This window comes from Erpetoichthys calabaricus, chromosome 3, assembly GCF_900747795.2.
Source record: "Erpetoichthys calabaricus chromosome 3, fErpCal1.3, whole genome shotgun sequence".
NCBI classification, from domain to species: Eukaryota; Metazoa; Chordata; class Cladistia; order Polypteriformes; family Polypteridae; genus Erpetoichthys; species Erpetoichthys calabaricus.
The window spans coordinates 16,344,262-16,371,587 of NC_041396.2; the positions used below are offsets into that span (position 1 = coordinate 16,344,262).

General features: G+C 40.0%; 1 protein-coding gene across 3 annotated transcripts in view; it reads left to right on the forward strand.

Annotated features, from left to right (window-relative positions):
• Window positions 1–27,326, forward strand: part of supt3h (SPT3 homolog, SAGA and STAGA complex component) — a 518,283-nt gene that overhangs the window by 485,491 nt on the left and 5,466 nt on the right. For 2 of the 3 annotated variants that reach the window (XM_028796401.2, XM_051924455.1), the window contains exon 12: window positions 16,450–16,530. The exons of the other annotated variant lie outside the window; for it this stretch is intronic. In XM_028796401.2, coding sequence (XP_028652234.2) covers window positions 16,450–16,491 — 42 coding nt within the window. In that variant the 3' untranslated portion in view covers window positions 16,492–16,530. The remainder of the gene's footprint in view (window positions 1–16,449; window positions 16,531–27,326) is intronic. 3 annotated transcript variants of the gene reach the window in all.

Below are 27,326 nucleotides of genomic sequence, written 5' to 3' on the forward strand. Positions count from 1 at the left end.
GCTGTAACATAACAAAATGTGTTAAAAGTGATGCGCTGGGAATACTTTCCGAATGCACTGTGTGTGTGTGTGTGTATATATATATATATATATATATATATATATATATATATATATATATATATATATATATATATAATATACATTTATACACATATATACATACATATATATACTGTATATATGTGTGTATATATATATATATATATATATATATATATATATATATATATATATATATATATGTGTGTGTGTATATATGTGTTGTAATAAAGACGCTATATAGCACCTGACCCAGCACAGACTGACGCAGAGGCACGTACTTAAATAGAATTCTTTTTTATTTTCTTCAGCCGTAGGGCACGCCTTCCCCGTGTCCCACAGGCCCAACACACTCCCAAAACACTCCCAAATATCACAACACAATTCTCTCTTCTTTCTTTACCACCACTCCTCCTCAGGCTTAGGCCTCCTCCTCCCGACTCTGGCTCTCTCGGGTGGTGGTGGCTGGCCTTTTTTATACCCCACCCGAAAGCATTCCAGGTGCTTGATCACCTGGTGCTAATTGCATCTCCGGGTGCGGCTGAAGAATTGACCAGCCGGGCTGCAGACTCCATGCAGCTCCCCCTGGCGGCCATCCGAGCCCCCCAACCAGGCTGTGGAGGACTCCATCTCCCATGGAGCCATGCGCCCGGTTGGGGAATCATCGTCTGCCAGGGAAGCTGCCACCAAGCGTCCCGGGGAAGGTATTGAGCTGTCCATGGTAGCTCCCCCGGAACAGATGCAGTAGGGGTGTCCCTGCCGGGCATGGGACCCGGCTGTCCTTCACAGTGTATATGTATGTATATATGTATATACAGTAATGTGCAAAAGTTTTAGGCAGATGTGAAAAAATGCTGTAAACAAAGAATGCTTTCAGCAATATAAATAATGATTGTTTATTGTTATCAATTTACAAAATGCAAAGTGAGCGAAAAAAAGAAAAATCTAAATCAAATCAATATTTGGTGTTCCTACCTTTTGCCATCAAACCAGCATCAATTCTTATAGGTCCACTTGCACAAAGTCAGGAATTTTGCAGGATTCTAGTCAGGTGTCTGATCGACCAATTCTACCAAACAGGTGCTAATGATCATCAGTGTCACACGTATGCCGAAACACAGTCATTAACTGAAACAGAAACAGCTGTGTAGGAGACTTAAAACTGGGTGAGGAACAGCCAAACTCTGCTACCAAGGTGAGGTTGTGGAAGACAGTTTCATGTCATGGCGAGATTGAGCACAGCAACAAGACACAAGGTAGTTCTATTGCATCAGCAAGGTCTCTCCCAGACAAAGATTTCAAAGCAGACTGGGGTTTCAAGATGTGCTGTTCAAGCTCTTTTGAAGAAGCACAAAGAAACGGGCAACGTTGAGGATCGTAGACGCAGTGGTCGGCCAAGGAAACTTAGTGCAGCAGATGAAAGACACCTCAAGCTTATTACCCTTCGAAATCAGAATATGTCCAGCAGTGCCATCAGCTCAGAACTGGCAGAAACCAGTGGGACCCAGGTACACTCATCTACTGTCCGGAGAAGTCTGGCCAGAAGTGGTCTTCATGGAAGAGTTGCAGCCAAAAAGCCATACCTCCGACGTGGAAACAAGGCCAAGCGACTCAAGTATGCATGAAAACATAGGAACTGGGGTGCAGAAAAATGGCAGCAGGTGCTCTGGACTGATGAGTCAAAATTTGAAATATTTGGCTGTAGCAGAAGGCAGTTTGTTCTTCGAAGGGCTGGAGAGCGGTGCAATAATTAGTGTCTGCAGGCAACAGTGAAGCATGGTGGAGGTTCCTTGAACGTTTGGGGCTGCATTTCTGCAAATGGAGTTGGAGATTTGGTCAGGATTAATGGTGTTCTCAATGCTGAGAAATGCAGGCAGGTACTTATCCATCATGCAATACCATCAGAGAGGCATATGATTGGCCCCAAATTGATTCTGCAGCAGGACAATGACCCCAAACATACAGCCAAAGTCATTAAGAACTATCTTCAGCATAAAGAAGAACAAGAAGTCTTGGAAGTGATGGTATGGCCCCCACAGAGCCCTGATCTCAACATCATCGAGTGTGTCTGGGATTACATGAAGAGACAGAAGGATGTGAGGAAGCCTACATCCACAGAAGATCTGTGGTTAGTTCTCCAAGATGTTTGGAACAACCTACCAGCCGAGTTCCTTCAAAAACTGTGTGCAAGTGTACCTAGAAGAATTGATGCTGTTTTGAAGGCAAAGGGTGGTCACACCAAATATTGATTTGATTTAGATTTCTCTTTTGTTCATTCACTGCATTTTGTTGATTGATGAAAATAAATGATTAACACTTCCATTTTTGAAAGCATTCTTTGTTTACAGCATTTTTTCACACCTGCCTAAAACATTTGCACAGTACTGTATATATATTATTTTTTATATTCTATACAGATATTTGTTGTACCATGGGTTTGTATTGCGAATGTTCTGGTAATTGTGCTTTGCTGTTCTTGGTGGTTGCAATCCCAAAGATGTGCAGAAGATAATACTAAGTACATTTCCTCCACAGTGCTTGGAGCATGTGTGTGGTAAGAATCATTTGCAGCCCCATTACTCTGGAAAAAATGCACTAATATGACTGGTGATGTGTTTTTAATATGCAGTATATCACAATTTTTGAAAAGACACTGTCCTTCTGGGCTGTAATATGAATGCTAATTAATTGTACTGTTGGTGCTGCAGACTGCCTGGATTACAGAAGTGAACAAATTTGTTGGTAACCTTCCATGAAAAAAGAAGAACCCATAATTGTCTCTGAAATAACTTCAAACTGACAAACGTCATTGGCATCCATCATTTTTTTATTCCATTTTTAACCAAAATCAGACTTTGCTTTAAATATTTCATTCCTCTGGATATTTCATTCTAACTTTAACCTAATATTGTGTTACACAGCCAATCACTGCAAACAAGTGATTCCATGAGACTTCTGCACCTGTCAATAGGTAGTTTGGCCAGCTCTTCCTGAACAATTTGCTCCAGCTCTGTCAGGTTTGAAAAGGTCTTCTTCAGGCTGCATGTTTCAGTTCTTTTCATAGATGTTCATTGGGATTCATTGGGATCCTGTACAGACTCAATACACCCGTGCTAGATGCTGCAATGCACCAGCAAAACATAAGCTCACCTCCATTTTTCACAGTAGGTCTGGTGTTCATTTCTTTGAAAGCTTTCGTTTTTTAATCTGTAGACATAGATCTGATTGGACTTGCCAAAAAGCTCTAGTTTTGTCTCATCTGTCCATTGGACATTCTCCCAGAGGCATTGTGGCTTGTGAATATGCATTTTAGCAAATTCCAGTCTGGCCTTTTTATGCTTTTTTTTATTTTCTTTCAACAGTGGAAACCTCCTGGGTCTTCTTCCATTGAGCCCATTGTCACTCAAAAAGAGACAGTTGGTACTATCAGACATTGATGGGCCTTGATCTTGGAATTCAAGTTGTCCTTGGCTTTTTGTCTACCATTCTTACTGTCCTTTTGCCCATTATGGCCGCATCCAGGGAGGTTGGCTACAGTCCCATGGACCTCCATCCATCCATTTTCCAACCCACTGAATCCGAACAAAGGGTCACGGGGTCTGCTGGAGCCAATCCCAGCCAATACAGGGTGCAAGGCAGGAAACAATCCAGGGCAGGGCACCAACTCACCGCAGTCCCATGGACCTGAAACTTCTTAATACTATTTTCATCTGTTAGCACAGGAACATCAAGCCTCTTGGAGATGATGGTCTTCTAGCCCTTACCTTTAACATGCTTGTCTGTTGTTTTCTTTCTGATCTCCTCAGACAACTCTCACCTTTACTTTCTCTGGTCCATGTTCAGTTTGCAACCTTGAAGATACCAAACATTGACTACTTTTCTCCATTTAAATAGGCTTAATGACTGCACAATTGAACACAACAGCTAGTTTGAAAAATCACTCTAATCAATTATTTGTGATCTTTTCTAGGGGTACTAACAAATGTGTCCATGCCTTTGGAGAAGATCTTTGTAAAATAAGCAATACTTGATTTATTTTCATACTTGCTTCTCTTTACTCGATGAAATATCAATGATAATGCAGGTCTTCATGGGACAAGTGTTTTTCATTTAATCAGGAGGCATACAGCACTTTTTCAATGAGCCGTAAGGGCACTAACAATTTTGTGGCCATGTAAATAATGTAGTAAACACAGAGGCATGAACATGCCTTTTTATTTTAATGAGGTTATGGGCCAGGTTGGGTGAAGGTTTTAGCCATTGCCTCCAAGACTACTGAATGGCACGTGTATTTTAGTCATTAAAAATAAAACTGAACATGCAAAATTAAACAAACAGTGAGGGATTGAGGTCAGGGATTGAGTGTGCCACAGCCTCTCTGATGCTGAGTCTTTACTTTCAGAAGACAACTCTTGACTTTTCTTCACTAGCATATAGAAGCTGCCATTGTTAGTTTCCCAGTCTTTGGGATCTTAGCACTGATGCTTTCTCCATTCTCTGCCATCCTATTGGAGTTTTTGCCCCTTACAGTTCCTTGGGAACTACTACCTAAAGAAAACTGAAATTATAGAAGACTGACAATAGGAGTGTTTTATAGATCCCCTTACACAGAGGGTCAGTAAGTAAATAAACAGATTTATGTGAATATTAAAAAGGCGAATTGAAATAGAATGTCATGGCAAAGAAATCCAACAAATTGTGGAGCAAAAATAAAAGAGAACATCAACATCGCAGTCAATTACTATTTATTTAACTCAGCAACTTAAATCACCTTCAAGAAGGGAAGCTTGTCTCGACTGTTTTGTAATAAGCCAGAATATAGAAGCTGTTGAATCGTTAGGACCCTGTGATCATAAAATATCAAGTTTACAGTGTTTGGCAAGAGTGATTCCATATTAAATTAAGTTTGAAAAAGTGGAAATTTCAAGCAGATGAGACAAAGCGTTAACGAAATTCATTGAGCCGAACTTGTACAGCCTTACTCATTTATTGCTGGACCTTGTGGCTTTTCGATGGTGCTTACTTTGAAAAACGCTATATAAATTAACGATGCCTTGTTTGTAATTACACCAGTGTTAATGCCGAAATACGACAGGCTTCCTTCTCAGACAGTAGCCATGTGCCTACCACAGGGAAGGCCTCATGTTTGCACACCCTCGCGCTGGGAATCTTTCTGTTACAGTTTCCAAGTCCATTGGAAAGCAGTAAAACTTGCTGCTCTCTGCTGTCTCTTTCTCCTTTTTCCAGCCGCCGTTCCAGTAATGGATCTTTTTTAAGGGGCCAGATTGCCTTCTTAAATAAAGCCTTGTTCTGTCTGGGGCTCGTCTCATGGGCTGATTTATTTTTTCAGAATCTGGAAAAATACAATGATGATTTAAAAAAATCATAATAAAATAAAGGATTAAAACATAAAAATAGTTTCAAAGGGCATTTCAAGCGCATCTGGTTTGTTTTAGGAAAAGGAGAAAAAAGATCTTAAAAAATAAAAGGTTTAAAGGAAAAAAATAACTGTAACACAGTATGTTACACAAACAGGATATGAGTGTGCACTATTTTTGTTTTTTAATGGTTGTCCTCCCATTCCCTCCCAGGATTTTCTTTCTTTTAGGCTTCTCTTTATTTCCTCTTTGCTGGCCACTGCTCAACAACACTAACACTGTGTTGTGCTCAGCAGAAGCTGCTTTATTGCTTGAAATCTTTACTTAACACATTGAAGGGAAATATTCTCGGAGAGTGTCCAGCTCGACAACATATTTTATTGTAACATCTGCTAAAAAAATGTCTGTACTGTCCAGGGAAGGTACACACATCCATGCATAACACCATACAGAACTGAAAGTGGCCTTGCATTAGCTTTGGTCCAAACACCTTGTGAAGAGAGAAAATGTGGTTAGATGTAATTTTTCTAAGGTAGTCATCAGCATGAATCACAAAAAATCAATACGGAATGAATGTAGAATTACATTGTCATAGGGGACAACACAGTGTGTAGCACAGCAGCCTCACGATTTCAAGGTCCTAGGTTCAAATCTAGTTTTCATATTCTCCCCCTCAGATCTCCAAAGATTTGCAGCTTGGGTAACTGGTTACTCCACACTGGACCTGCATTTGCATGTGGCTGAGTCCTGCAGTGGACTTCAAAGGAAAGAACAGAACAGTGAAACATGGAGGAGGTTCAGCAAAGCTTGGAGGTTGCTTTGCTGCCTCTTTGAATCTGTGCAGGGCACAATAAAATCAGAAGACTATCAGGCCACTTGGGGGTGAAACGTACAGACCAGTCTCAGAAAGCTGTGCTTCAGTCACAGATCATGCATCCTCCAGCTGGATAACAATCTGAAAGAGACCTCAAAGACCACATGAAATTGGAGGAGAAGAATACATTGGAAAACTCTGAAGTGGCCTGCTGTGAGTCCTGATCTGAATCTCATAGAACATCTGTGGAAAAAGCTGAAGCTTGGGAGACGAGAACCTAAGAGAACTGAAGAAGAACAGGCCAAACTACCAGTTGAGAAGAGCAGAAATCTCACTCGAGAGTTCTAGAAAGAGCTTGATGGCAGTGATTGTCTCCTAAGGCTGTGCTACGAAATTTTAGGTTAAGGAGACCAATATTTGTGTTCATGCCATTTTCATTTCTGTAAATATTTAAAATAATTTGTTTGGTTTTAAATCAAAATCAAAGTTTCTATTCTTTTAAATTCAGTCTGTGAACTATGGAATCCAAATACGTTTGTCAGTTTCAGCTTAGGTTTTTTTTTTAAGTGAAAGGGTACCAATATTTTCAGCCACGTGTGTAATGTGCTTCATGGCTGCCCTTTCCAGAGATGAAAGTGGTGCCCAGGACACCAAGAGAATTCAGTTTTTATAAAATGATATGCACAGTTGAGGTCAAGGCCGTGAAGAACATAAAGCGACATGAAGAGTTTAATGTGCAGCTCTAGGAGAAGCAGGGTTTAGCAGATTACTGTAAAGTTTAAGGGTGAAGACTCTCCCACCGATAGTACTGGTAGTGACCCAAAGAATTACAAGAAGGCTTGTTTGTACGTAATATATTCAATAAGCTTCCTTTCAAAGTTTTTAAGTCAAAAGGTGAAACCACAACTAAACTTAAATGGAAGCCAACAAGGAAACAATGAACTGGAATGATGTGATCAGATTTCCCAGTTCTTGCGGAGTAAGTAAGTAGGAAAGGAAATGCATATCTTGAAAAGAAGCTGCCAAGACGTCTGTTGTTGTGCTATGGATAGAAAGTGAAGTGCTTTATTCTAATGTGATGTTGAACATCCATATCTCGCCTGCACTTAGTACATTTAAAACTTGTCAAAAGGTTAATTTCTGTTAATACCCATCTGTTGAAGCTGAGGAGAAATATAATAAGATATCAGCACCATATTATTGAATGTCTTGTTTCCTTTTCTGATAATTTGTCGAGTGCCACTAAAATAAAAGTGCATGGACACCATCCAGCCCTGGGCTGGATAAGCCTGTTAGAATATTGATAGATGGATAATGACTTAAGATGGGGTTGGGACGGTGCACATTACTTAGTAATTTTTGTATACCACAGTTATTTTATGTTATAGGGTCTCCTGCTGACCACAATCTTAATCAAAGTCCTATGCTTATGTTTGTTTCATTCAGCCAGGTTCAGAAAGCTTTTCACTTTCATTTGGTCAGTTTTATTATTTTCCCCACTGCAATGTTATTGTAAAAAAGGCCATTTCCATGACATTGTCATGTCTAAGTCCTATGCAAACGTATCCTTCACCTTGACTGCAATGTGTGAGTTATAAAAGGATACTTACTGTATCTCTGGAATGGAAACATCAGCAACGGCACCATTCTTATTACCACATTTGCAAACAGCACCATTTACTACTACAATCATAAGCAGAACACATCATGGTAACATCCGTGATCCAATCCAGTCTGTCAGTCATTTCCTAACCTGCTTAGTCCTGAACAGGGTCGCGGGGGTCTTCTGGAGTCTATCCCAGAGAGCACAAGGCAAGGAGCAAACTCTGGAAATGGTATCAGTTCATCACAGGGCAAACACACACATGCACACTAGGGGTGTGCAATATTGGCAAAAAATGATATCTCAATATTTTCTGGGACTTTGACGATAATGATAATTAGACTATATTTTGCATCCTTTAAAAACATGTCTGTAAAAGTCTTATTGATCTAGCTTAGTCTTGTTAATAAGACATTAATTGCAGCTTACTAATACGATTAATGGAAATAACAGTTAAAGAAAACTGGCCTTGTTTATTTACTTAAAACTGAAGTAAAATAACACAAAAACATTAAAATCACCAGACAAAATGTTATTGAGATCAAACAGTGCAAGTATGAGTAAACCATTTCAAAGTGGCCTACAGAATTTACACAAAAAATTGCACCAAGACCAACAAAACTATTATAATGAGAGCATTTTAAACATACAATTACCCTTAATATAAACAAAATCCATTCATCCATTATCCAACCTGCTATATCGTAACTACAGTGTCACGGGGGTCTGCTGGAGCCAATCCCAGCCAACACAGGGCTCAAGGCAGAAGACAAACCCCGGGCAGGGTGCCAGCCCACCGCAGATATAAACAAAATATACTAGTAATGCTAATCATAATTGCACTATAGAGCATGAACATTACAGTCTGGATAAACATAAACTGCTCTGCTGTAAGGTGAATTGTGCGGCATACAAGCAAGAATAAATATTTAAGACACTGTACTAAAAAAATGCAAAGTTCTGTTAAGTACTGCACAGGAAAAAAACTAGCATTTGTAAGCAAGTTCTGTCGTAAATTGCACAAAGATACAAAAAAAAAATTACATTTTGAAACAAATTACTAAGTTCAAGTTCTGTCCAATATTGCACAAAGATATCAGAAAGAACAAAACAACTCTAAAATCCTACTGCGGAAACATCAAGATGTGTGACAGAAACAGCAGTGTGTCCGCAGTATGTGTCTTCAGAGCAGAACGGTTACCTGTTACAACATTTCCTCCGGTGCTGAAACCCCTCTCAGAAAGGCTGCTTGAGGCAGGGATGCACAGGTACTTTTCATGTACTACTTGTATTTTCCACCACTCAAGTGGATTTACATCTCTGTCGACCTCAGGTATCATCAAGTAACCCTTGGTCTCTTTTTTAATGGCAGGGACTCGCCTTCTCTGAATTCCTGTGTGTTTTTTGTTTTTTTAATAGCTGCTGAAAGACCTTTTTTCTTTTTTACTCCCTCACTTGGGTCATCACCTACTCTAACTTCTCCTGGCAGGATGGAGCAGGGTGAGGAGGCAGGGATCTGTGCGAGTATTTTAAATAATGAAAGAAACAAATGTGCTTTGGAATTCGAGGACCACCAGCAGCTTGCAAAGTAAAACATGCCCACTAAGCATATGCTTCTTACAGAAATAAAAATAATCAGTTCAACCAAATTCTATAATTTATTCAAACTAATTAATAATTCATTTGAATGGATTTTTTTTGTTTTGTCCTGACACCTACAGGGCTCCATAGTAGATCACGCCTATGTGCCCACTTTGAGCGCAAACAGTAGTCTATCCTGTTAGGTTACATGAGACCTATGAATGTGTGGACTCTCAAGGCGTGCATTTGATTGTTTTTTGCAAAGTGATTGACATACTTGATAATTTCAGCACATCTTTAAAACAATAATTAAGAAATCATCATAAATGATACATATCACACACTCCTAACACACATACCCACACAGCAAACACACCCTAAGGCCAGCCGATATACATATTTATTTTAATTTGCTTGTTAAGCTGGGTCCCAAATGGTGGCTACAGTTGAAACACAGGTGAGAGAAGACATATATTTAAGAACGAGGATGTAATCAAAATGGGTATTTTCTGCCAATCAGTCAACAAAAGACTAATTAACTCCAACCTGGAATTTAACAGTAGGTCCAAAGTCAACCTCACTGTGAAGTGAGTGTCTCCATTGAGACGCATCAAAAAAAGGAAATATCAAGTAGAGTCAATCTCAGGAAGATCATGAATCATATTGTGTAGACAGAAGAGGTGCAATGGGTAGAGCATCTTATAAGGATAAACAGCTGAATAACTTAATATTTCCAGTAAGCTCCGTGAACATCTGTACAAGTAGATTTGGTCCAAAGTCCTGCTACGGATAAAACACTTGATTCTCTTCACCTTACCACTTTTAACACTTTTGAATAAAACATAGTTTTGACTGAAAAATTAATTTGAGGCTATTACCAGTACCCCACCTTGATCTTATTTGTTGTATTCTTGTAGATCACAAACATTTACGTTTACACTTCATAGGATTATGAGAAATGACACGAACAGCAAAACCTAACTTCAATCGTAGATTTTAATGTTGTCTGACATTCTAAGCCTGTTCATTTCAGCTGCTGCTTCACTTAGAATCAAATTCAGTAACAAAAATCTGACGTCCCTCCTGTTTTACATAAAGTGAAACTCATTAAGATAACATGTGGAATCATGTATATCAGGGGTCCCCAACACCGGTCCCGGAGGGCCCCAGTGGCTGCTGGTTTTCATTCTAACCCTTTTTCTTAATTAGTGCACTGTTTTTGCTGCTAATTAACTTCTTTTGAATTCTATTTTAATTGACTTGTTTTCTAAGGTTTGTTCCCCTGGATTTCTTCATCAGTCCTCTGAATTGTTTGATTTCTTTTCTTAAATGGCACCCAAACAGAAATGAAATGTGAAATGAGTGAGCCAACATAAGACCAACTTAGTCAGGGCCTGAAACTCCAACCAGTTGCTTAATTAGTCTCTGACTCTTGTTGTTAATTAAACCCATACTTTAACTCTATTGCTTGTTGCTGCTCTCATTGTGCAATAGCAGACATTTCCAAAATTGTTGATTTTCTCTTTTCTAAGAGCGCTGTTAAAATGTTTTGGGGACCTGAACAGATCAGCATTCCTGAGACCTTCACCTTTCTTTATTTTCAGATATTGTATAATCAACAATGTTGGCCATGTTTTGGTCATTTTGTATCTCATTATTGTTTGGCTACTAATTAAGAAAAAAGAAACAATTAAGGGGTCTGAGTCTCGCAAGAACGAGTCAAATAAAATTAATTCAGAAGAAGTTAATTAGCAGCAGAAACAGGTCACTCATTAAGAAAATGGTTATAATGAAAACCTGCAGCCACTGGGACCCGTAGTTGGAGCATGGGCAGGAAGTTCAACAAAGAACAACAAAACGGGAACCCTCTACACTTGTTAGGCATCACACCCACCTGGGCAGCTTCTTTGTCATGGAGGGATAAAATCATCAAAGTTTATTAAGAAAGCATACTGCAGTCTGTCTCTGTTACAAGTTTTTTGCTCAAACCGACCAATGAACTGTAAATTCACTTCTTAAGACCGTTTTGCTAAGAATAATGCTGTTGTGTGCCATCTAAATCTTTGCAAACTTTCCTTCTTTTTTATATTAGTTTAGAATGACCAGGCAGTTTACAACCTAACAGAAAAAGGAACTGGAAACAATAAAGCAGAGCTGTCCATCACCAGAATAACTAGCCAGTTAACATCACAAGTTGTAGGACCTTAGGTGGCTTTTGGAATAGATTACGTCCCGTCCCAAAGACATGATAGAGAGAGACTACATTTTAGTCAAAGATGCTGTCCATGCATCAGCTCAACTGCTGAATTTAAACAAGCTGTCTGGAATAACACTCTCATTTGACAAAGATGTTTCCTTTGTTTCTACTCTTAATGGAAGCTTTCTGAATTTAAAGCAAGTGTACATTTTTGTTTAGGATTATGTATTGTGGCGGATGGCTGGAGACCCTACCCAGCCGGGATGCCTGGAAAGGACCGGGAGAGGGATAATACCTCTCCTGGACCATGAGAGGACAGCTGCCCTGGTCTGCGTCAGGGCCACGGGATCGGAGCTTAGAGGCTCAGTCCTGTTGGTGCGTGTGGCCACCACCAGGGGGCGCCTGGAGGATTATGGATCCCTGGACTGCAGCACTTCTGCCTCAACGAGAAGTGCTGTCGGAAGAAGTTCCAGGCACACCCAGAGTGCTTCCAGCTGCTCATGCAGCACTTCTGCCACACAAGGAAGTGCCGCCTGAAGATCATTGCGAAGCACCCGGAGCACATCTGAGGTGTTATAAAAGGGGCCGCCTGTCTTCATTAGGGGAGCCAGAGTCAGGAGGAAGAAGACAGAGCTTGTGAGGAGAGGAGTAGAGGCGGCAGAAGAAAAGGACAGTGAGCATTTGTGGGGTTTGTGTGCTGTGTGTGCTTTTGGACATCGTTCTGCCTCAATGTCTGTCTGTAGCCGGGCTGGTTTTTTACAACATCCAGATTTTACTATCCATTTGTATTTTTCTACTACCTGTGCCACCTATCTAAGACAGGTTGAAATTTAAGTAATCAACATAGGCCTTATTATTAATATTTGCAGTGCACCATCTATTGGAATGTATTTTGTAATTGATGTAGCAATAAAATGTATTGCATTTGTCACTCCAACAGATGGCGCATCACAAACAATTGTAGTGGTAAAATATATGTGCCATCTGTTAAAATGACAAATAACAATGCATATGTCCCTGTTATGTGCCATTTGGATTAGGATTCGTAAAAGCAGTTTTCATGTTTATAATGTGCCATCTGTTAGAAAGGGAACTTCAGATGTGTGTGATGAACTTTCTGTTGGAATGACAGGTTCATAGCAACCAGATGCACATACAGATACACAGATGTACAGGCAATTGGCCTTTTATTAAGGTGGAGTCTATTTTGTTCTACTGCTATTTCTCTATTCTTAATAAATTACTTTTCTGCTGCATATCTTGAGTGACTATAAAGTAATAAAGTTAATACAGGAGAGCTGGTGTGAAGAAATTTGCAAGCTGAGTTAGACGTCCCCAACAGAGAACAAGAACAACAAAGTTGGGAGTAAGTGCATCGTTAGTTTGTAAGTGGCATTAATCAAGGTGTATCTAGGTTATTCATGGGGACAGAGGTGTATCAGCTTTTAGGTTTAAGTCATGTTTGAGAACACCTGTGAATGTTTATTAGCCTCTAAGTGCCTAGGATATTGTCGGGGACTTTAGGCCTAGGTTATATCCAGGGACAAATGTGTGTTGTTCTCGCTGAAGCTAGTGAGTCCCTATGTGCAGTACAGAGGACTTGTAGGGTGTGGAAGCATCACTTATAGTAAGTGCTTTTGTGGCTATGGTCTGTGTTGGAGCTAAACCTAAGATGCAAGAGTAGAGAAATTCAAAGACAAGCTTTGTGAGTTCTACTCGCCCCATGAACTGTTTTTTAAACCCACCAAACAGTGTTTTATGACCTCTGGCCACCATCTTACACCATTTACCTCTACAGTCAGTCTACTGTATGAAATGGTATAGATTTTTCTTAACCTTTTTATCAGTGTCACTCTTGAATGCCTGAGTCAGGAGAACAATGAAGACAATGACAGTGAAATAGGATGCTTCCAATCAAAAAGTATATTCATTTAGTATATTTTGTTTGCCGTAAATTTTGGGGTCTAGGCCAGTGTCCTGAAGCACAAGTGTATGTACTATGTGACTTTTTTCCTCTATGTTACCTCACACTACAGACATGTTAGCCATGGTTCTGTGAGAATGTATCAGCATTTTGGAGGTTAATATTTCTGATGTCTTAACTTACCTGAAGAGTTTCTTGGCTCCACTTTTGAGGTTTTTACAATTTCTCAGCCACATACTTCTGGCTTCTGGTTAGAGATCACAGCCAGTTAGAAGTGAGATACCCTTCTCTGGAAATAAAAAAAGTTAAATTCATTAGTTTGGCTTCATTCCAGTAATAGTTTTAACTCCCAAAGTAGTGTCAACTCTTCTCCGCATAGTAATAATTTGATTTGTGGTCAGATTTTCTGAAGTTTCTACAAGCGCTTAGGCATTATATGTGCATTTCTAACTTCCAAATTCACAAACAACAACAGAGTCATACTTTCACACAAGGCTTTGTTAATTTTTATATTTTTATAACAGATTGTGTTTGGCTTAATGACTCTAGGACAGGACCATATAATGGATGTGTCCCTACCAGAGGCAGACATTGTTGTATTCCTCCACACTCCTTCATATTCCTCCATTATTTATCTCTGACTTTCTGAAAGTATTTAATGAGGTGTCACATAAGAGGTTGGGCATCAACTAAAAGAAGTGGCAGTTTAGGGTAATGTTTTTAGATGGATACAGAATTGGCTGAAACAGAGGAAGCAGAGGGTGATGGTATGAGGAACCAAATCAGAATTGGCCGATGTTAAGGCCACTGTTAATTTTAATATATATAAATGATTTAGATAGGAATATAAGTAACAAGCTGGTTAAGTTTGCAGATGATACCAAGATAGGTGGATTAGCAGATAATTTGGAATCCGTTATATCATTACAGAAGGATTTGGACAGCAGACAGGCTTGGGCAGATTTGTGGCAGATGGAATTTAATGTCAGTAACTATAAAGAATTACACATAGGAAGTAAAAATGTTAAGTTTGAATACACAATGGGCGGTCGGAAAATTGAGAGTACACCTTATGAGAAGGATTTAGGAGTCGTAGTGGACTCTAAGGTATCGACTTCCCGACAGTGTTCAGACGCCATTAAGACGGCTAACAGAATGTCAGGTTATATAGCGCCTTGATGTGTGGAGTACAAGTCACAGGAGGTTCTGCTCAGTCTTTATAAGACACTGGTGAGGCCTCATCTGGAGTACTGGGTGCAGTTTTGGTCTCCAGGCTACAAAAAAGGAAATAACAGCACTAGAGAAGGTCCAGAGAAGAGCGACTGGGCTGATTCCAGGGCTACAGGTGATGAGTTATGAGGAAAGATTAAAAGAGCTGAGCCTTTACAGTTTAAGCAAAAGAAGATTAAGAGGAGACCTGATTGAAGTGTTTAAAATTCTGAAGGGAATTAGTCCAGTGGATCGAGACTGTTATTTAAAATGAGTTCATCAAGAACACGGGGACACAGTTGGAAACTTGTTACGGGGAAATTTCGCACAAACATTAGGAAGTTTTTCTTTACACAAAGAATGATAGAGACTTGGAATAAACTACCAAGTAGTGTGGTAGACAGTAAGATTTTAGGGACTTTCAAAACTCGACTTGATGTTTTTTGGAAGAAATAAGTGGATAGGACTGGCGAGCTTTGTTGGGCTGAATGGCCTGTTCTCGTCTAGAATGTTCTAATGTACTCTTTGGCTCTTTCATAGATATATATATCTGGAGTGGATGGTAGGCAAGGGCCAGAGAACTTTTAGCTTTCCTTTTCTTTGTGACTGTTTTTTCCTGATATATACTCTGTTGCCACCTGGCCTTTATTTATATTTTATGATTTTCCGTTGTGCCACCCCCTGCTGCTCATTGTCTGTGTTGAGTGTGTATGTTCTTCCTGCATCAGTGTCAGCCATTTTACTCCTTTTTGATTCCCATATCCTGAAACAGTGGATTTGGTGAGTTGGCTTCTCTGATTTGCTCTGTGTGCTTGTGCTCCACTTTCTATCTAATAAGGTTGTTGCCAGCTTTGTACTTGGCATTGCAGGAATAGGCTCTGGGCCCCTTGGATTGAATAGTGACATTGAATAGTTATGTGACATTTATTTATTTGCATTATTAATATTGAGGTGTGTTTGGGTTCTGCTTTATGTTTTTGCATTTTAACTGTTCTATTTGTAAATTTGTATGGCGCTCTGGACTGTATATTGAAATGTGTTGAGTGGAATTTTCACATTTGTGCATTTGTCACATTTATGACACCATTGCTCCCCCTATTGAAGAGTCAGCATCAGCAACTGTAGCCACCCATAGAGATAAGTGGTTTGTATTTGTCAACTTGACGGCTTGATGAACTCGGCCTTTTCCTGGCTTCCCTTGGGTCTAAATTTTGTGAAGAAAGATTGAAATAACCGCATTCTGTTCAAGAAAATGAAAGTCTTAATTCAATTGTGCTCTCTTCTTTAATGATTTCATTAACACATTCAGTCAGTAGTAGTGACTATATGTGAGTTTGCTCCTCCTGGACTTGTCAGGTTCCTTGAGTGAACCAATACATATCTCAAGAGAGGTAAAGCCCCATAACAGCCTTAATAGACAGCACAATTACGCGAATCTAGAGAATCAAGTTAAATCCTATACTGCTGTCTACTGTTTTCCCAAAATAGTACTAGAAACCACTTGTTAACCACATTGAAGATTTTTAATAGACAAAGTGGTTGCTCATAACTACCACCAGAAATGTTCAGATTATACAAAATATTACATTCCAGCCAGCGTTGTCTACAAAACCGGAAAGCGTCCTGCCTCTCTGGAGCTGAAGTGATAATTCATTGCAGATTTCCTCCTCTCTGTCTCCCCACCCCTTCTCTCTTTGACAGAGTGCCTACTGCAGAAATGGGATGACATTTCTAGCCTGTTGATCTGAAGAAGAACAGTAAATATAGAGACGCCGTCTAAAGGTAAATCCCCAGCTCTAACAAATAGGGGAGTTTGATAAATAAATGAAAATGAAAAAGGAGGCCATAATTCCAAAGTAGGATGATTTATGTCTGCAGCCTCCCCAAATGGAGGATTTTTTGTCATCTTGTTTACTGCCTAAAACCCTTGGGTCATTAACACCAGGATATTTGTAGGTGGATAAGAATGTAAGATTTTGAAAATAAATCTTGAGTTTATTTCAGTTGGCTGACTCTAGTAGTAGTTAGCTGGATTCAATTATTTAGCTGGAGTTTCTATTTATATTTTGGATAGTCAACAGTTAAGCTGCGTTTTTTGTTATTTTATTTCAGTAAAATCCCATATTAGTGTGTGCCAATCTGTTTGGCCTCTCAGAAACACGAATGATTATTATGTAAAACAAATATTAGCAGTGTTCTGGATTATGGTAAGGTGGGAGTTGAGTGGGTCATGCATCCGCACATTAAGTAATAAATTTTAGAAATTGTAGAAGGTGTTGCAGGATGAAGTAACTAACCATTTGTTAAAAGCTGAGCAAAGCCTCCAGTGGACAAGAGCAAACAGGAAAATGAAAAATAATTTAGGAGTGCTGTTCTCTGAGCCTACAGTCCAGGCAGAATCACTTGAAGTGTAAGAGAAGGACTCCTAGTGAAGTGGAGGTTTCACAAATGTGGGATTTATACAAAAGCAAATAAGACAGACAGCATTTGGAAACAAACACAGTGGTCTCAATGGTATTGTTACTTAAATACGTATATACATACATATATAGAGTGTCTTACAAAAGTATTCAATCCCCTTGAAGGTCATCACCATTCTCTGGATTTCAAAAGATATACATATTCTACCTGTCAGTATTTTTATTGGCAACCTAAGTATTGTAGCAATTTACTTTTCAAAACCAAACTAAATACTTTTAAAAAGTATATTTTGAAAAAATAAAAACTGAAAAACAACACTGCCTGCATAAGTATTCAAACCCTTTACATTGCCAAAGCATAAAGTGGCTTCCCAAAAAAGATTCATTTGGATCTAATTGAGTAATTAGAATAAAAAGTCACGTTTTCTGGATAGAAAAATCACCCTGTGTGGGGGTCCTTAGCCAGGCAGTGAACTCAATGTGAAAATGAAGACTATACAGCAGACCCCAGAAGTAAAAGTCGCTGTGTAACTTAGTGCCGAAGCAGGATGTACTGCAGATTGGTGAGGGAAGCAACAAAAAAAAGCCAGCCAGCACTTTGAAGGAAGTACAGAATTCAGCTGCTGAAAGTTGGTTACATATGCATGAGTCCACAAATTCAAGAGCTCTCTCCATACTGGTGCTGAATTGGGGGACAAGGGTGGGTGATCAGGCTTTCTAGAAAGTAGCCACTACTCAGGACAATGCCACAGTGTGGGAAAAGGCCCTAATCAACATATAGGTGCTGGTCATAAAAATTAGAATATCATGACAAAGGTGATTTATTTCAGTAATTCCATTCAAAAGTGAAACTTGTATATTAGATTCATTCATTACACACAGACTAATGTATTTCAAATGTTTATTTCTTTTAATGTTGATGATTATAACTGACAACTAATGAAAGTCCCAAATTCAGTGTCTCGGAAAATTCGAATATTGTGAAAAGGTTCAATATTGAAGACACCTGGTGCCACACTCTAATCAGCTAATTAACTCAAAAGCCTTTAAATGGTCTCTCAGTCGAGTTCTGTAGGCTACACAATCATGGGGAAGACTGCTGACTTGACAGTTGTCCAAAAGACAACCATTGACACCTTGCACAAGGAGGGCAAGACACAAAAGGTCATTGCTAAAGAGGCCGGCTGTTCACAGAGCTTTGTGTCCAAGCACATTAATAGAGAGGCGAAGGGAAGGACAAGATGTGGTAGAAAAAAGTGTACAAGCAATAGGGATAACCGCACCCTGGAGAGGATTGTGAAACAAAACCCATTCAAAAATGTGGAGGAGATTCACAAAGAGTGGACTGCAGCTGGAGTTAGTGCTTCAAGAACCACCACACACAGACGTATGCAAGACATGGGCTTCAGCTGTCACATTCCTTGTGTCAAGCCACTCTTGAACAAGAGACAGCGTCAGAAGCATCTCGCCTGGGCTAAAGACAAAAAGGACTGGACTGCTGCTTTCTGATGAAAGTAAATTTTGCATTCCCTTTGGAAATCAAGGTCCCAGCGTCTGGAGGAAGAGAGGAGAGGCACAGAATCCACGTTGCGTGAGGTCCAGTGTAAAGTTTCCACAGTCAGTGATGGTTTGGGGTGCCATGTCATCTGCTGGTGTTGGTCCATTGTGTTTTCTGAGGTCCAAGGTCAACGCAGCCATCTACCAGGAAGTTTTAGAGCACTTCATGCTTCCTGCTGCTGACGAACTTTATGGAGATGCAGATTTCATTTTCCAACAGGACCTGGCACCTGCACACAGTGCTAAAGCTACCAGTACCTGGTTTAAGGACCATGGTATCCCTGTTCTTGATTGGCCAGCAAACTCGCCTGACCTTAACCCCATAGAAAATCTATGGGGTATTGTGAAGAGGAAGATGCAATACGCCAGAGCCAACAATTCAGAAGAGCTGAAGGCCACTATCAGAGCAACATGGGCTCTCATAACACCTGAGCAGTGCCACAGACTGATCGACTCCATGCCACGCCACATTGCTGCAGTAATCCAGGCCAAAGGAGCCCCAACTAAATATTGAGTGCTGTACATGCTCATACTTTTCATGTTCATACCTTTCAGTTGGCCAACATTTCTAAAAATCCTTTTTTTGCATTGGGTCTTAATTGATATTCTAATTTTCCGAGATACTGAATTTGGGACTTTCATTAGTTGTCAGTTATAATCATCAACATTAAAAGAAATAAACATTTGAAATACATCAGTCTGTGTGTAATGAATGAATCTAATATACAAGTTTCACTTTTTAAATGGAATTACTGAAATAAATCAACTTTGTCATGATATTCTAATTTTATGACCAGCACCTGTGGAGCTTTTCAGCCAGAATTCACTGATTTATGTACAGTGCATTCAGAAAGTCTTCACTTTTCACATTTTGCCTTCACTTTTTTCACATTTGTTTTTGTTACAGCCTTTTGTTAACATTGTTTACATTATTTTTTTCCCCTCATCAGGCAACACTCAGTACCCCAGAATGACAAGGCGAAAACAGGATTTTAGAAATGTTGTAGATTTATTAAAATACAAAATTGAAATATGACATTGACACAAGTGTTCAGACCCTGACTCAGTACTTAGTTGAAGCACCTTTGACAACGGCTATGAGCAGGTTTTCTTTAAGGATATACTATATGGACAAAAGTATTGGGATACCTGACCATTACACCAACAGGGACTTTAATGACATTGCATTCAAATACATAGACTTTAATATGGAGTTGGACCCCCCCCCCCCCCAACCTTTGCAGCTATAACAGCTTCCACTCTTCTTGGAGGGCTTTTAACAAGATTTTGTAGTGTACCAGTAGGAACTTTTCTCCATTCATTCTGTAAAGCATTTATGAGGTCAGGCACTGATGTTGGATGAGAAGGCCTACCTTGCAAGCTCCGTTTCAGTTTATCCCAAAAGTGTTCGATGGGGTTGAGGGCATGGCTCTGTGTAGGACACTCAAGTTCTTCCTCACCAAACTCATCCAACCATGTCTTTGTGGACCTTGCTTTGAACACTGGGGCACAGTCATGCTAGAATAGAAAAGGGCCCAAACTGTTTCCACAAAGTGTTGTCCAAAATGTCTTGGTGTACTGAAGCATTAAGATTGCCCTGCACTGGAAGTAAAGGGCCTAGCCCAAACCCTGACAAACAGTCCCATGTCATTATCCCATCTATCCTCTAACAAACTTCACAGTTGGTTCTGCCAGCATCTGCCAAACTCAGACTCACCCATCTGACTGCCAAATAGAGATGCATGATTAGTCACTCCATAGAACACATTTCTAGTGCTCCATAGTCCAGTGGTGGTGTGCTTTACATCACTCCATCCGACGCTTGACATTGGACTTGGTGATGTGAGGCTTACATGCAGCTGTTGAGCCACGGAAATCCATTCCATGAAGCTCCCACTGCACAGTATTTGTGCCTACATTAATGCCAATAGAAGTTTGGAACTCTTCAACTATAGAATCAGCAGAGTGCTGGCGACTTTTACACCTTAGTAGTTGTTGACCCCACTCTGCGACTTTATGTGGTCTTCCACTTCGTGACTGAGTTGCTGTTGTTCCTCAACTCTTCCACTTTCAAATAATACCACTTACAGATGAACATGGAATACATCAGGGATGAAAATTCACAAACTTTCTTATTGCAAAGGCTATCACAGTACCACACTTGAAGTCACTGAGCTCTTCAGAATGACCCATTTTGTTTCACAAATGTTTGTAAATGGAGAATGCATGGCTAGGTGCTTGAATTTTTACAGCTTTGGCAATGGATCTGATTGAAACACCTGAATTTAATAATTAAGAGGTGTGTCCCAATACTTTTGCCCATGTAGTGTATCTCTATACTTTGCTCCATTCAGCTTTCCCTCTACCCTGACTAGTCTCCCAGGCCCTGGTGCTCTTACCACCATGCTTTACCGTTGGAATGGTATTACAGAGCCTGGTTTCCTAAAGACATGACACTAAGAATTGAGGTCAGACAGTTCAAACTTGGTTTCATCACACCTGTGGGTCTTGTCTCTCACAGACTGCAAGTCCTTTAATGGTTTTTTTTGCATATTCCAAACAGGGTATTGTGTTTCTTTTACTGAGGAGAGGTTTCTGCCTGGCCACTCTGTCATAAAGCCCAAATCAGTAAAGTATTGCTATGAAGAGTGTCCTTCTGGAAGTTTCTCCCTTCTTCGGGGCTCAGCTAGAGTGCACATCAAATTCTTGGTCTCCCTTTTACCAAGGCCCCTCTCCACCAGTCGCTCATTTTGGCCAGGCGGTCAGCCGTTTCCCTATAGAGTCCACTGTGATCTTGGGAATCTTCAATGCTGCTGACATTTTTTGTAGTCTATCCCAGATATGTGTCTTGGCACAATCCTGTCTCTAAACTCTGCAGGTAATTCCTTTGATCTCATGGCTTGGTTTTTGCTGACCTGTGGCACATTCTATAGATAGATGTGTGCCTTTCCTAATCATGTCCAGTCAATTGAAGTGACCACAGATTGACTCCGTAGAAGGCATAAAAACATCTCAGTGATGAGCAATATTATCAGATGCACCTAAACCAAGTGTCATGTAGTAAAAGATCTGAATCCATATGTCAATAATATATTTGTTTTAATTTTAGTAAATCTGAAACAAAAATCTAAAATTCTGTTTTTATTTCATATTTCTGGTGTATCAAGTTTTGTGCAATGACAGAAAATGAATTTACGTTATTTTAGCACAAGGCAGCAACATAGCAGATAGATAGATAGATAGATAGATAGATAGATAGATAGATAGATAGATAGATAGATAGATAGATAGATAGATAGATAGATAGATAGATAGATCGATCTATAATAATAAAAGGCAAAGCCCTCACTGACTGACTGACTGACTGACTGACTCACTCATCACTAATTCTCCAACTTCCCGTGTAGGTGGAAGGCTGAAATTTGGCAGGCTCATTCCTTACAGCTTACTTACAAAAGTTAGGCAGGTTTCATTTCGAAATTCAAAGCGTAACGGTCATAACTGGAACCTTTTTCTTATACTGTATACGGCCATAGCAGGCGGTTGCGTCTTGCATCATCACGCCTCCCCGCAGGCGGTTGCGTCTTGCATCATCACGCCTCCCCGCGGCTGCTGCGGAAATCACCACGCCCCTCACGTACTTGACTGCCTGCCCATATAAAGCCGTTCTTCGCTGCGGTGTGTGAATTCCTTTCCTTGCTTCGCCAAGGAGGCATTCTTTTCAAAGCTTATCCACAGTTTTATAAACGAACGAGATATAAAGCCGTCCTTTTTCCTTGCTTCGACAAGGAAGCTAAAGTGCTCTGCAGTTTTTTTGTGAAGCAGTCTTTACACATCTTTTTCGCTGTGTTATAAACGAGCGAGATATAAGGCCGTCCTTTTTCCTTGCTTCGCCAAGGAAGCTAAGGTGCTGTGCAGTTTTTTTGTGAAGCGGTCTTTACACATCTTTTTCGCTGTGTTATAAACGAGCGAGATATAAGGCCGTCCTTTTTCCTTGCTTCGCTAAATAACATAAGGCGCTCTGCAGTTCGCCAAGGAGGCATTCTTTTCAAAGCTTATCCACAGTTTTATAAACGAACGAGATATAAAGCCGTCCTTTTTCCTTGCTTCGCCAAGGAAGCTAAGGTGCTCTGCTGTTTTTTTGTGAAGCGGTCTTTACACATCTTTTTCGCTGTGTTATAAACGAGCGAGATATAAGGCCGTCCTTTTTCCTTGCTTCGCCAACGAAGATAAGGCGCTGTACAGTTTTTTTGTGAAGCGGTCTTTACACATCTTTTTCGCTGTGTTATAAACGAACGCCATATAAGGCACATTTCATCCGCGGCTTCTCTACTTTTGTTTTCTTCGTTTATACAGTATATTTGAATCCCTTTCTTTGCCTGACTGCCTGCCGATATAAGGCGCTCCGCAGTTTATAAAGCACATTTAATCCACGGGTTCTCCGCTGTTTTATTGTTCATTTGTTAAGATTGTTATAGTTATTGTGTAGATATTTTACACTTACTTTACTGTTCAGGTACCCATTTTATTTATTTAATCCGCGGCTTCTCTGCTGCTGTTTTCTTCGTTTATATATTTCAATCCCTTTCTTTGCCTGACTGCCTGCCCATATAAGCCGCTGCGCAGTTTATAAGGCACATTTAATCCACGATTTCTCCGCTGTTTTATTCTTCATTTCTTAACATTGTTATAGTTATTGTGTAGATATTTTACACTTACTTTAGTGTTCAGGTACCCATTTTCTTTATTTAATCCGCGACTTCTCTGCTGCTGTTTTCTTCGTTTATATATTTGAATCCCTTTCTTTGCCTGACTGCCTGCCCATATAAGCCGCTGCCCAGTTTATAAAGCACATTTAATCCAAGATTTCTCCGCTGTTTTATTGTTCATTTCTTAACATTGTTATAGTTATTGTGTACATATTTTACACTTACTTTAGTGTTCAGGTACCCATTTTCTTTATTTAATCCGCGACTTCTCTGGTGCTGTTTTCTTCGTTTATATATTTGAATCCCTTTCTTTGCCTGACTGCCTACCCATATAAGGCGCTGCGCAATTTATAAGGCACATTTAATCCACGAATTCTCCGTTGTTTTATTGTTCATTTGTTAAGATTGTTATAGTTATTGTATAGATATTTTACACTAACTTTAGTGTTCAGGTACCCATTTTCTTTATTTAATCCGCGACTTCTCTGCTGTTCATCAAGTACCCATTCCCTTTATTCTTGCAACTCTACCCCTATTAAAATGTCTATCGAGGTGATCACCATCAGTCAAAGAACTATCACTTACCGAGTGGTGTGTATGCCCGGAGATGGCGCCTGCCTTTTCCATTCTGTGTGTTACATATTGCACGGACATATCAGGCTCTCTTTTGATATCCGCAGGGACATTGTGTCTTATGTATTAAATGACTGGGACAGGTTCAAAGTGTGGACTGATGATGGTACAGGAGATAATTATACTACACAGGAGCAGTATAAGACTGAAATGCTTAAGCCCTTCACCTATGGTTCTGCATGTGAGTTGATGGCTGCTGCTGAATTGTTTGGTTGTCGCTTTCAAGTATACCGAAATGGCCAAATATTTTACACCTTTGGAGAACCGTCAATGCCTCTTAAACATCTTAGATTCACAGGTGACGATTTGAGTAGTGGACACTTTGATGTTTATGAATATTTCAACTCTCAAAACATGGATGCGAAGTTATTGATGAAGCCAGTTGTATGCTTATATCGATTGACACATACGGAATGTCAGTTCAACACAAATCCAGCTCGAGCCGATTATGACAGCAGCAATCCAAGCTGTGAGAACACAGTAAAAAGGAGGCGTATCAGACGTCGTGGTAGATTTTCTGATGCAGCTAGACAGAAGCAACTTCGTGCAGCTGCCGCCAAATACTCGCACAAAAATCCACAACTTAATAAACACGCTGTGGCTAAATACTCAGAAGCAAATCCACAAGTTCATAGGGACACTGTGGCTAAATACTCGCAAGCAAATCCACAAGTTCATAGGGACGCTGTGGCTAAATACTCGCAAGCACATCCACAAGTTCATAGGGACGCTGTGGCTAAATACTCGCAAGCAAATCCACAAGTTCATAGGGACGCTGTGGCTAAATACTCGCAAGCACATCCACAAGTTCATAGGGACGCTGTGGCTAAATACTCGCAAGCACATCCACAAGTTCATAGGGACGCTGTGGCTAAATACTCGCAAGCAAATCCACAAGTTCATAGAGACGCTGTCGCTAAATACTCGCAAGCAAATCCACAAGTTCATAGAGACGCTGTCGCTAAATACTCGCAAGCAAATCCACAAGTTCATAGAGACGCTGTCGCTAAATACACGGAGGCAAATCCACAAGTTAATAGAGCTTCTGTTTCTAGATACGATCCCAATAATGAAAAGCGGCTCATACGAAAACAACAAGTTTGGCTCAAAAAAGCCAATTGTGGATTTGCGTATGACCCAAACATACATTATGAGTCTGACAAAACAGTGCACATTGGATCCATTGATGTTCACTGTGACTATTGTCAGGCTCAGAAGTGGAAATGCGAGTCTCCTGGTTTGTGCTGTAATGGTGGTAAAGTCTCTCTCACTCCTTTACGTAAGCTTCCTGACCTTCTTGAGAGCCTGCTAAATGGCGAACATCCTCAAACTGAGCATTTCTTGAACAATATTCGAAACTACAACAGCGCATTTCAAATGACGTCATTTGGTGCTAAACAAATTGTTGAGGGAAATTTTATGCCTTCATTTAAAGTTCAGGGACAAGTGTATCACTTGATTGGCAGTCTTTTACTTATGCCGAGAGAGGAACACAAATTTTTGCAAATTTATTTTGTCGGGGATGATGAAAAGGAAGCACAAATCCGCTGCGCTAATTTTTCTGGACTTAACATACCCCTGGTCAAGCAATTACAAAAAATGCTCCATGACTGTAACACTTACATCCAGGACTTCCACTCCACAATGGACAGTATTTCAGATGATGACAAACACTTCAAAGTTGTCATTCACGCAGACAAAAAACCATTACATGCACACAAAGGCAGATTTAATAAAACCACAGTTCATCAAGTTGGTGTTGTCATCGTTGGGCAAACGTTCAACAGTAGAGATATTGTCTTGAAAACCAGAGACAATAAACTACAACGCATTAAGGAAACCCACAGATCCTATGATGCACTTCAATATCCTCTCATGTTCTGCTATGGTGAAGACGGCTATTCTGTGTCTATACCTCAAGTTCATGCTACCAGTAAGTTACCTATGAACAAAACCGTCTCTGCAGCAAACTTCTATTCATACCGCCTTATGATCAGACAACATCATGATAATACTATCCTTTTCTTCCGAACTTTATTAAATCAGTTTTTAGTTGATATGTATGCAAAAATTGAATCCGAACGACTCAATTATATCAGACTAAATCAGAAAAAACTACGAGCTGAAAATTACGTTCACTTAAAAGATGCTATTCACAAAAAAGACACTGATTTAATAGAACTTGGTCAAGCTGTGATATTACCATCTTCCTTCACTGGAGGACCTCGCTATATGCACGAGCGTACACAAGACGCAATGACATACGTACGTCATTATGGCCGCCCTGACTTATTCATCACATTTACTTGCAATCCTAAATGGCCTGAGATCACTGAAATTCTCCTTCCACGTCAAAAACCTCACGATCGCCACGACCTTATCAGTCATGTATTTCATCTCAAGATTCGCAAAATCGTAGACTTGCTCACGAAGAGTAACATTTTTGGCTGTACAAATTGCTACATGTACACCATAGAGTGGCAAAAGCGAGGTATTCCCCATGCACACATTCTATTGTGGTTAAAAGATAGGATTAAACCAGCTCTCATCGATGAAGTCATCCGTGCGGAAATTCCTGATCCACAGACTGACCCTGCCCTACACAAAATAGTAAAATCCACCATGATTCACGGCCCATGTGGACCTCATAATATCAACTCACCCTGCATGATCAACAGAATATGCACTAAGAAGTACCCGCGTCCGTTCATCTCAGAAACTCAGACCGGAGAAGATGGTTACCCTCAGTACCGCCGGCGCGGACCTGCTGATGGAGGTCATACAATTAACATCAAAGGAGTAGATATCGACAACAGATGGGTGGTCCCTTATAGTCCTGTGCTGTCCCGCTTCTTCAATGCTCACATCAATGTCGAATTTTGCACTTCAGTAAAATCAATCAAATACATCTGCAAGTATGTTAACAAGGGAAGTGACCAGGCAGTATTTACAATACAAAATGAAAATGACGAAGTATCTCGATACGAAGCTGGTCGTTACATTAGTAGCTCTGAAGCTGCCTGGCGCATTTTCTGTTTTCCCATTCACGAACGTTACCCTCCGGTCGTTCATCTTGCTGTGCATCTTGAGAACGGACAAAGAATTTATTTCACAGAAGCCAACGTTGCCGATAAAGTACACAATCCACCACAAACCACCCTTTTAGCATTCTTTGACCTTTGTAAACACGATGATTTTGCAAAACAACTTCATTATAATGAAATTCCATCATATTATGTGTGGGCAAACAACATGTTTC